Consider the following 14011-nt stretch of genomic DNA (forward strand, 5'->3'; position numbering starts at 1 on the left):
CAATCTGTCTTGGAGGCCTGTAAAGAAAAAGAGAGGTGTGTGTTGTCTCATAGATTTTAGAGTGAATGTGTTACTCCTCGTGCAGCTTTGATAGTGAGCTGTGTGGCCTCTATAACATGAAGTCAATTAGAAAAGGATTAAGAGATTGAGCTCCACGGGCGCTCTCAGACTCTCCTGACAGACTTAAGGGGAATCGGACAGGAAAGTGAGAAGCTTGTCTGTGTGTCTGAGCTAGCAGACAAACAACAGAGCCAACAGAGTGTATTCTAATATCAGTTTTCACAGTGCAGAGATGCAGGGGCGGGACTGACAGTGTGGCTGAATGCTGTTTTGATCGGTTCAAATAGCTTGAATTGTGACCATGCAAGCAGAAGAGACCGTCATTAAAAAGGCATATAAGTAGTTTTATTATTTTGTTGGAACACATTCTCCATATTATTTATGACAATTTCAAGCATTACAACCTGACAATCTCATACACATGAACATCATAAGTAAAGTCAATTGGTCATGAACAACTCGATGCTTCATATATCGGTTTGCATTCAGTACTATATAAACTTTGCGTACATAAATAACAATAACTGTCTGTCTCATATCAATATACACATTTAGTACATAAATACATGTGTACAATGACACATCATAGAAATATAACTTGATGCCTTCTGAAACAATGGAATATATACAGATTCTTTGCTCGATCATCACAGCAAATCTTTCTGTCTTGAAAATTGCACAGATCTCTCACAAGAATACATAACAAGTCCTCCTGAATAAATGAGGGAGAACTCAGTGGGTTGTAATTCACAGTCGATAACATTCAGTGCATCTGTAATACAAGCCATGAACACAGTCACATGTTCTCAAGATAAGCTCAGTGAACTTCACAGGTCAAAAATGTGAAATGGAGTGACTGACGTGTGTGTATGAGTTTAACGAGCACGGATTTGCATGTGCAGCTTCACGCCAGAAGTCATGTATATGTAGCTCATAATAAACATCTGGAACATCAAGACATGCAAATTCATGCGAGTGTTTGAGATACATTAAAAAGTAACGGCATTGAGAGAAGTGACATTTTATGTGCTGGTTGATTCTCAATAGTGTTGCTGTCTCCTCACGCTGCAGACGCTTCCTGTTCCCCGTTTCCCTGAAACCAAGCTGCCACTTGCTTTGTGACGCACCATTAGCATTAGCATCTCTGCATCTTCATCTTTGTCTCAGGTGTCAGTAGCCTCTAGCTGCAGGGGGATAGACTGCAGTTTTGCTGTCAGAACAGCATGCTATGCAAGGCAAGACCTCACCCCCCTCCCACCTTTCCCTAACCAAGTGCTGACTGACTGGCTGTGGAGGGTTCACCTGACGGCTGCACTGTGTGCTCCTGGACTTGGAAAGAAAAGCCAAACTGCTGACTCCTTTGACCGCTGGCTTGGAAATGGAGCTTGTTTTTTGTGACTCAGTTCTGCTATTAATAGAACAACACAGAACAACACAGAACAACACATCACGTGCCAGGTCATGGGGCTGACATCGGCACTTAGAGCGCAAGCCATCGGCAACTCGCACTGACATTAGCAGAGACTAAATTTACCTGACATTGGACGAGGTGGGTGAGGTCTAAAGTTTACAAGCATGTGTGTGTGTGCTGATCTTTATAGGATGATGCCGTGAAAAATCAGGGCACGAAACCCAAGTATTGTTGATAAGGGATCTGGTGATTGAATTCAGTTGTCACTTCAAATGCTTGGTAACCTGCTTTATGGCACATTCATGATCCTGATATAAGACCTACTGCTTCACTATGCATGCATGAATGTTTATCATAACCCTTACAACACCTTTCATAAGGCATTCCGAGAACACCTTTGTCATTTGTGTTGTAAGAGAGAGTGTTGTCAGATGAGTCATGCCTGCACTACGACGTGGTCGATCATCTTAGAATCCATGCGGTGAACTTGTTAAAAAACCAGGGTTCAGCTGAGGAGTGATACAGAACTTATTTTGTGTTCATGGATGTCGCAGTGCAGCATGGGATGCCCCGCTCTAGTTGGGTCGCGACAGTCCCAAGGCTGTGGCGATGGCGGCCACAAGGAGGGCTGAGCTGGCAAGGACCATCGCTCCTCCTGACCGGAACACCTGTCGACCGTTCAGTGGCTGGACAGGCCTGAATGTCCCCACCATCGGCTTTCCATCATGAAACTTGAGCTCAAAGAACTCCTGCAGCTGGAGGAATAGAAGATAAACACAGAGGTAAGGCTCCAGTTTCTGAAAAGAGATCATCAAGACAGTTTGACAGTTTGACTAAATCTGTAAATGCAGTGTTCCTGGGGTGGAACCTAACTAAGTACATTTATTCATGTACTGTGCTTGAGTACAGTACTGAAGTACTTGAATTAATAATAATTGTAATGATTGTTATAAATAATCATATTTCACAAAATAATTACAAGAATTGTACAAAAACATGAGCTGTGTAGCAGAACTTTATTTTTTCTTCTTCAATGTTGTATCAGTACTTTTACTTAAGTCCAGGTCTGGCTCTAAATACTGTTCAGGAAAACATTTTTAATGGGTGTGGTTTTAATGGAATACCTTAAACTGTACCTTGTAACCAAAAGAAAGAAAATATTGTTTTGAAAAACAAATACAAATTTGCATTCTTCTAATTTAAAAGAAACAAATCCTAACCTGATCCATACTCAGAGGGATGGGATTCTCAAACAAAGTCCAAATCACAGCCTCAGTGCACCCTGGGGTAGTCAGAGAGCCGCTATAGCGGTAATAGGTGGTTAAATTCTGCTCAGATGGGATTAGTTGTGCCAGGGAGACAGTGAGCACAGATGTATTGCTATCTGAAAACAAAAAGGCCACAGATTAAACAGTAGCAACACTAGCCGTGCAGCCATGTTTTTAGTCGGTTATATTGAACTTCGATACTTACAATCTCTGATGCTTCGCAAAGAATTGATGATGGGGTCATACTTTCGGTTTGCACTGTTGGACCTCTGAAAATGGAAATGTACACATTTCAGCAATTTTTCATTTCAGCTTGAGGTCTGTTCGGTGATAGAAATTGGATTTCAACAATGAAGGATTCTAAATGGTTACCTCATAGAAAAACCCAAGGACTGCAACTCCCTCTGGGTCTGATAGTGCTGTTGTCAGGTCACTGTAATGGTGCTTCATGTGAACAATGTGCAGCTGTTGAGAAAATATTGCTGATGTTATCACTTTTTCATAAAGTCATGGTGTGTATATTCTTATTGTAAACGGGACCAACAAAAATGTCACGATTTTGTCAGTTTATGACAGTTGCAACGTTTGTATAGTAGATTTCATGCTCTAACAATAGTAGCTGATACCGATATCAGTTCCAGTTAACCTGCTCTTCATCAAAAGCATGTTTTAAAGGACTGATAAAACAAGCTTTATTAACAAATCTAACAATGTGTCATGAATGATATGAATTCACTAGATGAACAGTGCAACATGATCTCTTGTTTTGAAGACGTCATATGTGCCTGTTTAAATAGGTGGTATTATGATTTTTGGCCTTTTCCCTCTCCTTTATTGAGTTATATATCTTTTTTGTGCATGTAACAGGTTTGCAAAGTGAAAATGCCCAAAGGGTGTTCCCATCTCCCACAGAAAACTCTGCTCTGAACTGCCTGAAAACAGCTCGTTTGTAGTCTAGCCTTTACTTCCCTTTCTTGTGACGTCACAATGAAATGACGTTTCATAATGCTTGCTGAGTGGCTAGTCAATAAAATAGGATTTTGAACCTGAAAATGAGCATAATACCACCTCTTTAACACCTTTAATGTAAATGACATGTATATCTATCCAGCTGCCTTCATGTGATCCAGATCAACACATCAGTCATTCTTCATCCACTGTCATTCTGACAGGAACAGCTGACTACAGGCTGTGTGTGCTTTGTATGTTAAGGTTCAGGTACCTCCATGGGATACTGCTCCCCATCGATGGTGTGTTCAGAGCCGGGTCCTCCATTTTTGCCCCAGTGCAGGTGGAACTGCACAGCCTTGTAGGTGGTAGGCAGGCCTCCACCTGAGATGGTGCTCAGGTGAGGAACTCCAACCTGAACTGGAGTGGACACACACATAGAGAGCATAAAGAGTTAACACAACAGCTCTAAAACACTGATGGCTGTTTGATTCTTAATGGAAAATATACCCACCTGAGTGGCCGTTGTTCTTGATGGTGCCTTTGAATATCTGCTGGTAGTTTCCGAACTTGAAATAAGTGAGTCGCTCGTCTTTCAAAGTCTTTCTGGTGACGACGTTGATGGGTGACTGTTTTTTTCCTGCACAGTTGCTGTTGGCGTGGTTCCACAAGTCTGGCACTAAAACAAGAAAAACATCTAAGTTAAGCAAGTTGGACTGATTGATTTCTGTTCAATGTTTTTTTGGATAAACTTCAGTTTGGATGCAGTGCAGGTCATAGCACTGAGACATCACTTATCAGGGTTTGTAATCATAAGGATCTTCTTTTAGCAGCTGACAGCTTTTTATTGTTTTTAGATCTTCCTGCAGCTTTTTATACAGATGACCACTTAAATTGACTGTCTTAACATCGGGTAGGCATACTGGGTAGAGTTTTAGATTGTTTTCTATTCCTTTCTCTCTGATCTTGTGTGACTGTAGGGAATTGTTAGTCCTCCACTACCCAATTCATGCATGAAGTACCACAAGGATCAGTCCTTGGTCCTTTACTTTTCAACAACTACATGTTACCTTTAGGTAAAATTTTCAATATGATGCAAATACAGGTCTGTATACAGTAGGGCATGTAGAGATTTGGTTGCTCTCTGTATTTCTGATTTGCTAACCCTATGGGAGCCTGAGCACAGCCTGAGATCCTTTGGTAGGTCTCTATTATAATGTCTAATTTCCAGGTACAGGCTAAAAACCAAGAAGCCCGGGCCTTTGTAGTCAGGGCCTTTCAACTCTGGAACGACCTGCAATCAGACTAGCCAGGTCTTCATAACCATTTAAATCTCTCCTAAAAAACACATTATTTTAAAATTGCATTTGCTCAAATTGGTTGCTGTTCTTTCAATGCATTTGTTCTTTTTAATTTCATTTGTTAAATTTCTCTTTATTTTCATCTTAATTGTTTACATCTATTGGTTGTATGCCTTTTGTGAAGCACTTTGTTACTTGCTTTTGAAAAGTGATATGTTAATAAAGTTATTATTATATATTAATTTGTTTTGAAATAAGCTTACCATTGCACTGATGATCACAGGTGAACTGGGACTGATAGCACCAATCTGAAACACAGAAAAGCAAATCAATTTAGTCAAGAAAAGGTTTTCATTTTCTTGGAGCTTGCACGCTTCCATGTAAAGAACATAAAACACACACTTGATGCCAACGAATCAGTCAATTCCCTGCATTGTTAACCTTCTGGTGACACAAAAAGCCTCAGCCTATTGTAAGAGCAGAATGGGATGTTTCTGTTCAACGTATACACTCACAATTTTATGTGTATTTACAAACATATCCTTTTATTAATAGTTAATTTTTTTCCTTACTGCAAACAGGAAATTGTTCTCCTATCGGTTTAAGTCAGCTATTATCTCCGGACATACAAAAACCCCTTATACACAGGATTTGTCTTCCTATTCACAAAAAAGCTGGCTTTATCTTTCCCCATTATCAGAATAAACACAGAGTCAATCTTTTGCATCAGCAAGGTTCCTTTCTCAGATGTTTATGTGGGAGAGGGTTTATTAATATTTCACAATTGGTTTGCATGTTTCCACCCCATGCTCAGAGACAAACATCTGCAGCTATCTCACAAATCAAATATTTATGAAAAACACACATGCCATTAAAAAAACTATGGGGAGGGTCTCTGGCTTTGTTGTTAGGCTGGTATGAGGACTTCTACCGGTGTTTGTGAAGGAAGTCAGTGCTTGGTTTCTTTGCCATGTTGGTAAGCCTTTTCCTCCTGCTCCTGCATGATAATGATACTGAAAATAAACGAAGCAGGGAGGAAAACATTTTGGGTGTTCAAAATGGGGGTTCGGGGCGTTTTTACAAGTGCTATCATTCACATACTGGTCCCAGTAAATAAAGAGATGCTCATTTCTTAGATTTATCTTTTTAATATTTATTCATGTTGCAGTATTTGCATATAACTCAGAAATTTCTAATTACTTTGCCACTACATCCTGGGTGCTGAGGGAATAAAAGGATTATGATTCATTTCAAACCTTAACTCAAGGTTGGGTAGTAGCTGTGAAATAGTGTCACTTTCTGCATGATAATGGGTACTAAAAAAAAATTAAGCCGAGGCAAACATCATTCAGCATACTGGTCCCAGTAAATAGAGAGATGCTCATTTCTTAGATTTATCTTTTTAATTTTTATTAAAAAGTTGCAGTATTTGCATATAACTCAGAAATTTCTAATTACTTTGCCACTACATCCTGGGTTCTGAGGTCATTAGAGGATTATGATTAATTTAATTGACTCGAGGTTGGTGGTATATAAAAAACTCCTCAGAAGTCCTCAGAAGTTTGCAGTGAGACCACAGCTAAAATGTATTTTATCACAGGAGCATTCAGTGCCATAGCTGTGTGAGTCCCATAAGGCACAGCCTACCAATTAAATCTGTGACACTAAAACCAGTCATCAGTCATGGCCGAATAATGTTTGCTTGTGTTTTTCCTGCAAGCAATGGTGGAATGTAACTAATTTACTCAAGTACTGTACTTAAATATATATTTTCTAGGTATTTTCCATTTCATACCACTTTATACTTCAACTCCACTAAGCTATTTCAGAAAAGTAAAGACTATGAATGCTTCCCCCATCACTGCCTTTAAGTAAAAACATCTTTTTATGGCTCATAGTCGCTTGCTTTGATCTCAGCCAATCAGATTTCTGTCCGCACAATTCTCGACCAATCGGCGCTTGTCTTTGATCTTTAGGCTAGTGGGGCGAAGAGCAAATGAACAATATGAATGGGCTTCAGTTGAGCTGAGAGCTCTGCCAAGACAGCAAACTGAGGAAACGGGCATGAAATAAACAAAAGGTAGCGAGAGGAAATAGGCCACGTCTGCCTGCACGTCGACCAGAGTGAAAACGTAATGTGAACACACGCTGACGCGGGGACGGATCTTTTCATGCCATTGTGTTGTGTGCGCCATGTAGAGCCAGACATAAACTGAGCGCCGCAGACGCCGCGGTTCACACAAAAATACGGCTCAAAAGAAAAGGACAGATTGAGACTATGCCATGTTCTGCCAATCCCGGAACCCCCATGCACCAAAATGGCTCTCCAACTTCGAGATGAAGCGGAGGCATTTCTTCTTTTCTGTCCAAAACTTCCACCAACCTACAAATTAGAAAATACCGAATTTGACTGTCCTCTCAGGTTCTCCCTTTTTCACCAAAATGTTTCTCTCATGCAGACGCCTCGGACAAAACTTGTATCCACTGAATAGCTGCGGGTCCTTGGCATGAAATATAGGGACAGCTACACAGACACGCGCTGCAGCTGCTCCACAGGGTGCAACGATAAGCGCACGATGGTCGTCCTAGACACTGAATGAAGGAGCACTGTTCATCCACCATCTCAAACGTATCCATAACATTTATAACGACACCACAGATGTTAAACACTGTCAGTCTGTTAGAAGTGAAGGAGCCTCTTAAATGAGAGGCGAAACGTTTTCAAGTAGCCTATCTTCGATCGATCCAGTTGCCCTTGATTTAACCCTCCTTGGATAACTACGACCTGGCAGTCTGAGAATCTTCACAGACAAATCAGCGAAATAGTGCTATTGGGATATTTTAGAGCTTTTGACTACATTAAAAGCGCACGAATGACAAACAGCTGTGGGCTGATACAGGAAACCGTACTCTTTTCTTTATTCATCCTAAATGGTTGCATCTAATGGCGTAGCCTAATTTGACTTCCGAGTACGTCAAAATGAATTACAACCTAGAGTCTAATCCGACCACATTTTAAAGACAGATACAAGAGATGTATTTGGAATTAATTCGTTAACCAGTGACAAAAAGCAAAAATCCTGTTCATTTCAGTCACTAGTCTGTCACTAATAACTGATAATTTACTCCATTAGAGTCTTGGTGCCAAACCATTGGCGGTGCGCAGTCAGACGCCTCTCTCTGCGGCACCAAGGACGCAAACGTTTGTCATTGGCTCAGTATGGATCTGAGCAAGTGCACGAGAGACAGAGAGAGAGCGAGAGAGACAGCGGGCTGTCCGAACCATAGAGGCACTCAGCGCGGTCCGAACTGCCTGCTTTTGTCTTTGGCACACCTGATACTGGATCTGTGCGTCTTGTGTGTCAGTGCCCTTGAACAGGGAGCTCTGCTCAGCAGTGAAAATGCAATATGTAGATGAGCATGTCGGACACATGGAGGACTGGCCGGTTCCACGTCAGTGTGATGGACAGGGCAGGTGTATGTGTGCACGCGCGGAGAGATCGCAATTCGGGCGGTTTTGGTACTAGGTGCTGTTTGGTGACTCCGCTTTTTTCCCACTGTAGAGCATCTTTCTTAATCTATTTTTGGATGTCGATCTTATTTAGATTATTGGGATGCCGCAAAACTTTCTATCTGAATAAAGCCACGGTTGGAAAAAAATGGTAAAAACCAACTTCACCCTGCTGGTCTCACTGAGAAGCTTACCTTTGCATTAATTCACTTCATATTTATTGTTTTGTGTTACTAAAACGAAATAGCTCACATTAATTAATATATTAATAATCAATTGCGTGCTTAGATGTAATATAGTCTCAGATATTTTCACCAGACATTTAAGAAAGACATAAGCCGTTAAAAGACAGGATGAAAAAAGCTTTCCTTGTAATATTAGATGACGACCATTTCTGTAGGAGATGTACAGTAAATAAAAGCACCTATTTTCCTGCTATGGATGAAAACAGACTCACCTCCTGAACCTGTGCAGGTTGTCCAGATGGCTGCCAGGAGAACGGGCAGGATTAGATGCTGCATTTCGGAGCGTCTCTGACTCGACCGAGGGAAGGCAACACAAGGACTTGTTATTTCTAATGTGATCGCATTCTTGCAGGGGGTCTCATACTTATTTATCACCATACCCCGACAGGAAAGAAGGGCTGGCCCCTCCCCCTTTGGCCACCGTCTCTAATAAAGCTCTACACTGATAAGAGCTCCAATGATAGGGCCAATCGATGGGCTCCTGGTGTGCAGGAGCCCAAATCTAATGAAGTCATTACTGCCATGGTGTGGTTGGGAATCACTTCCTGGTGATTTGAGAAATAATTGTGAGGGAAATCAGATGGAGTTAATCATCATGCGGGCAGCTCATCGCTTCTCAAGTCCCTCAAGGTGGCTCTCAGAGGATTAACTGCAAAGAAACAGCGTTATATGAGGTGTACATTATCATTAGTGAACTGAACCTCTGTTGCTCCTAAGTCCCCTTGTTCCATTAAAATTAAGATTCAAATAATCATTGTATTTCACACTGTCAGAACCATATGTTCTGTATCAGCATTTTGATGCTACATGATGTTTAACAGAAATATTCAAACAAAATATTCCATGTTTTTATAATCAAATATGTTTGGGTATCATTTTGTCAGTGGTGGAAGAAGTATTAATATATATTATAATTAATATTATATAATATTAGGATTATTAGCATAATTCCCTAAGTAGAAGTAGCACACTAGTAAAATAATAAAAGTCTTGAAGTCAAATATTTTCAGTAAGTCAGTAAGTAAAGTAAACAAATTTTTCAGAATGACCCCTGTCAGTTTTATATTATTATTTAATTTTAACATTATTATTATTATCATCATTGATGCTATAATATGTGAAGTTGTCCCATGACTCCGATAAGATGAGTCTGTGTTTTACATCGATGAAACTCAGTCAAGATGTACACTGTTTCCCAAATGTCAGACTTTTTATTGCGAAGATGACACCTTATTATCCCCTTTTACTGCAGTTTACATTCACCTAAGATGCAAATTCAAAAAGTGCACTGCAGAATTTGGGTGAATACATACATGTAGGCCTTCAAATGTATATAATTAACTATATACTATACTATACTATACAACTAAACTATACTGTTTTATATGTTACTATATTTTAACATAGGGTAACATGGGTTAAGACACCCCCCCCCCCCCCCCCTAAGGTAATTCTAGCAAAAAATGTCACAATTTTTTTATCTCAACATTTCTTCTGGTTACCCCTAGTCTCACTGTACTAAATCAGAGCCATTCTGTCCTAAGGTGATCTATTTTTTTGTTATTCAAAATAAGATGTAATTTAAAAGGAAATTGTGTTTAATTTTTATTTATATATATTTACATTAAGGAGAGCCTTGAGATAAGTTATGAAATTGTTTAGAGAGCAAGAGATTTATAGTTTTTGGTTAAAGAAGAAAAATGCTAGTATGTTTGGGGTAAGACATCTTCCCCCTCGTCCCCCGTCACCTTGCCCCTTTATGGTTGATTGTTTGTAAGTTAGATGTTATTTAGACACAGCCCCTTTAGCCAACCAGCAACTTTACAATCAGAAAGTCTGAGGTAAAATTCTGAGGTTATAGGCCCACATATGATCACATTTCTTGCTAGCTAGCTGGGAAGAGCATATTGCACCTCAGACTTTCTGCTAATCCTGCTAGGTCCTAGTTACCTCACTATTCAACAGTCTGAGAAATAAATTATAGGAAAACTAAAAACTTAAGGCAATGTGGAAAATGCCTTTTTCCTAAAAAACACATTTGATTAAATACAAATACATTTTTCAACTGTAGCTATTTATTTTACTTAATAATAATATGTTCTTATCTTACCCCAGTAGGTGGGAAAAATGCCTTTCTCTTAGAACTTACATTTGATTAAATTCAAATTAATTTGTCGACTGTGAGCATTTATTTTACTTTACATTATGTTACTCTAAGTATTGCCATCTCCAAGATACAAAACCCCTACCAAATCTTATTTTATGTGTCAGCAAATAGACATTGAGCTTAGGGGGGGCGTCTTACCCCGAACTACCCAACACTTAGATTGAAGGGACTACAAAAAAAATTTTGTTACACAACCTTGTGCTGTATAATGACAAATAAATAACCTTATGCCTTGTTGAAGGTGGGGCTGATTATAACTAATCTATAATAATGCAATATATTTTACAAACTGATCATGCGTTTTCATCTGAAAAGTAACTAGTAACTATAGAAAAATGTAGTGGACTAAAATGTAAATAGACTTACCTCTGAAAGGTAGAGGAGTCAAAGAATAAAGTAGCATAAAATAGAAAAACTCAAGTACAAAAATCTCAAAATTTGACTTAGGGACTTACCACCACTGTATTTTCCTGACATTCACACTGACATATGTTACATTTGATCTATACTAGAATTCAAAATAGGTCTGTGCTTTTGAACAGCATGCGTTTGTAATGACTGACACACTGGCAGGTCACACATACATGTCTAAAAGAGGACATCAAGTGAAATCTTTGAAAAGGTTAATTTTCCAGCCTAGTTCACCTTGTCCAGAAAACCTGTCCAGTCAGTGCAAAGCTTTGCAAAAACCTTCAACATTTCTCTTCAACTTTTCCACAGAAAAGTTGGAGCTGTCACCTTTATTTTCATTCACCGAGTGGAAACCTAGAATACCCTCAGCTTGAATTATTGATCATGCTGAGTGAGTACAGTGAGGGACATTGGAGGAAGTTCCTCCTAAAAATCATGAAATTAGCTTGCGTTGTTTCTTCTTGAAGAGTTTTGCCAGGAATGGGATATTGGCATGATAATGTCTCTTCTCATATAGATTTTCTTTCCCCATGTAGTGCATGTGTGTATGTGTGTGTGTGGACATTAGGGAAAAACATCAGGTATAGTATAACGGTGTTAGTTTCACCTCTGTAGCCTCATATGTTCCTAAATCAACTTCACTTTCAACACATGTTCACAGAAAGAAAATGACTGAAATGAAACAAAATGAAGAAATCATTACTGTGATCCAAAGATATATTGATTTGATCTGCTGAAAGTGTTGGTCTTGCTACCTCCTTGTGTTTTTTTTTCTTTGATAAAAAAGCTCCATCTGGTGGACAAATGGAAGAAAAGCATTGGTGTTTTTTTTCCCATTAATGTGCTTCCCAGTTCTGGAGAAGTTTTCAGATTCTTTACTCCACTGAAGAGTGTGTTTTTCTTCTTGTTCCCTTATTTAGAGGTTTGAGCTTCACTGTGTTATTTGTGCAGAGTATGACATTAGCAGGATGTTTTCACATTCTTCTGAAGGGGGGAAGTTTCTCTGTGCTCACCTTAAATCTGAGTTTAACATGTTATGTATGAGGAATTTAAACCATCACCACTAGTTTGGAAGCCAGTTGTGGTCCAGCATGCAACTTACAGACGTGTGATATGGAAAATTGAAACTTCCAACGCACATTCACTCAGAATAGACATCTTGTATCCAGCAGTTCACCTGTTGAAATGAACAATATTTGCATTGCGGAGGTTTCAGTGAGGAAGAAGGTGTAGATGTAATTTGACAAATTATTATTATAAGTGAATTCAACTTTTTTTGTTATTCAAAGCAGAGCATTTTTATACATATCAAACCACGCCTAGGGGGGAATAAAGTAGTAATACAAAAATAGAACAATACTCCATCACAAATCAATGGAATAAGAAGTGAAGACATTTATTATGCAAAATGGCCACTGTCAGTCTTCTTCTTCTTCTTTTTCTTATATATTATATAATAGTTATTATTGTTACCAGTGCATTAACATGTAGGCAGCATTTTCATGTTCAAGCTGGTCGAGGGCGAGCTAACTTTAACTTTATGTACTGCTGGGTCATTTAATTTACTGTAAATCAGTGCATCATGTGTTAAAATAAGATTTACCTACAATGAGTAGTGTAAGAAGTAGAATCTTTTCCTCTGACATGTAGTGGACTAAAAGGAAATACTCAAGTAAAGAACAAGTACTTCAGAATTCATCTCCACAGATGTTGTCCACCTCTGATGTTCAGTAACCTCTGCAAAATGATTCAGAAAACAAAACTGACAACACAGAGTATCTGACACAACGTGAGACTATTTAATAAAGAATATTGTCTGTTAATCCTTCACATCCCACCATTGGTCCATCTGTTGGTCTGTGTTCACATTTAGCACCTTACTTGGCAATGTAACCAAAACTACAGTTTTTGGACAGTGGCATATTTTTTCATTGATTTGGCTCTGTACTCCAGCACACTGGTTTTAGGGAGTTTATATTCACATCACCTTTCTGTCACTCCTGTGCTGTGTAGGTTGTTCCATCAGTTAAGTTTGCTTTCATCTTTCTCCATCAGCTCATTTACCAGTACCATTAGTACTTTTACTAAAGTACTGTAATAAAGCTTTCAGATACTTGAGTATTTCCATTTTCTGCTACTTTCTACTTCTACTCCACTACATTTCAGAGGGAAATATTGCACTTTTCATCAACTACATTCATTTGACAGCTGGGGTTAAGTTACTTCTTAGTTTAAAATTTTACATAAAACAATATTTGGCAAGATTATAAAAGTAAACACGTTGTTGAAGATTAAACCACCTTTTTGGTTTGTGACCTCTTGTGTGTCAGATGTCTAGGAGTTGTTTGCATGTTTCAAAGAGACATCTCCCCTCTAAACTGCTCAGATATATTCATGGAGTACTTTTACTTTTGATACTTTAATTACATTTTTTAAGATAATGCTTATGTACTTTTATTTTAGTAGGATTTGAAAGCTATACTTTTACTTGGAATGGAGTATTTCTACCCTGTTGTATTGGTACATGTACTTCAGTGGAAGTATTTAGATCCTTTACTTAAGTTTACAGTGCATTTGAATCTCTTAATGTATAGGTTGATTTCAACACACATTGTCGCCTATGATTTATTCCAGACCCATGATTTCCTGATAGACGGCCATCAACACTTTTAAACGCTTTGGTCCTTCT

The 14011-nt window shown here is 38.9% G+C and overlaps 1 protein-coding gene across 1 annotated transcript; it reads right to left on the reverse strand.

Moving 5' to 3' along the window:
• Nucleotides 1-394: 394 nt before the first annotated feature.
• Nucleotides 395-9111, reverse strand: ca4a (carbonic anhydrase IV a). The gene is made up of 8 exons (XM_038707506.1): nucleotides 8957-9111; nucleotides 5252-5296; nucleotides 4202-4366; nucleotides 3962-4107; nucleotides 3112-3204; nucleotides 2945-3008; nucleotides 2692-2855; nucleotides 395-2226 (listed from the first exon to the last, which is right to left on the reverse strand). Exons 1-8 carry the CDS (start codon nucleotides 9018-9020, stop codon nucleotides 2047-2049), a joined length of 921 nt encoding a protein of 306 aa, XP_038563434.1. The 5' UTR covers nucleotides 9021-9111; the 3' UTR covers nucleotides 395-2046.
• Between the last annotated feature and the right edge of the window lie 4900 nt (nucleotides 9112-14011).

The sequence above is a fragment of the Micropterus salmoides genome, unplaced genomic scaffold, assembly GCF_014851395.1.
Source record: "Micropterus salmoides isolate LMB-PRFRI ecotype aquatic unplaced genomic scaffold, ASM1485139v1 Ms_hic_scaffold_9, whole genome shotgun sequence".
In the NCBI taxonomy this organism is placed as follows: Eukaryota; Metazoa; Chordata; class Actinopteri; order Centrarchiformes; family Centrarchidae; genus Micropterus; species Micropterus salmoides.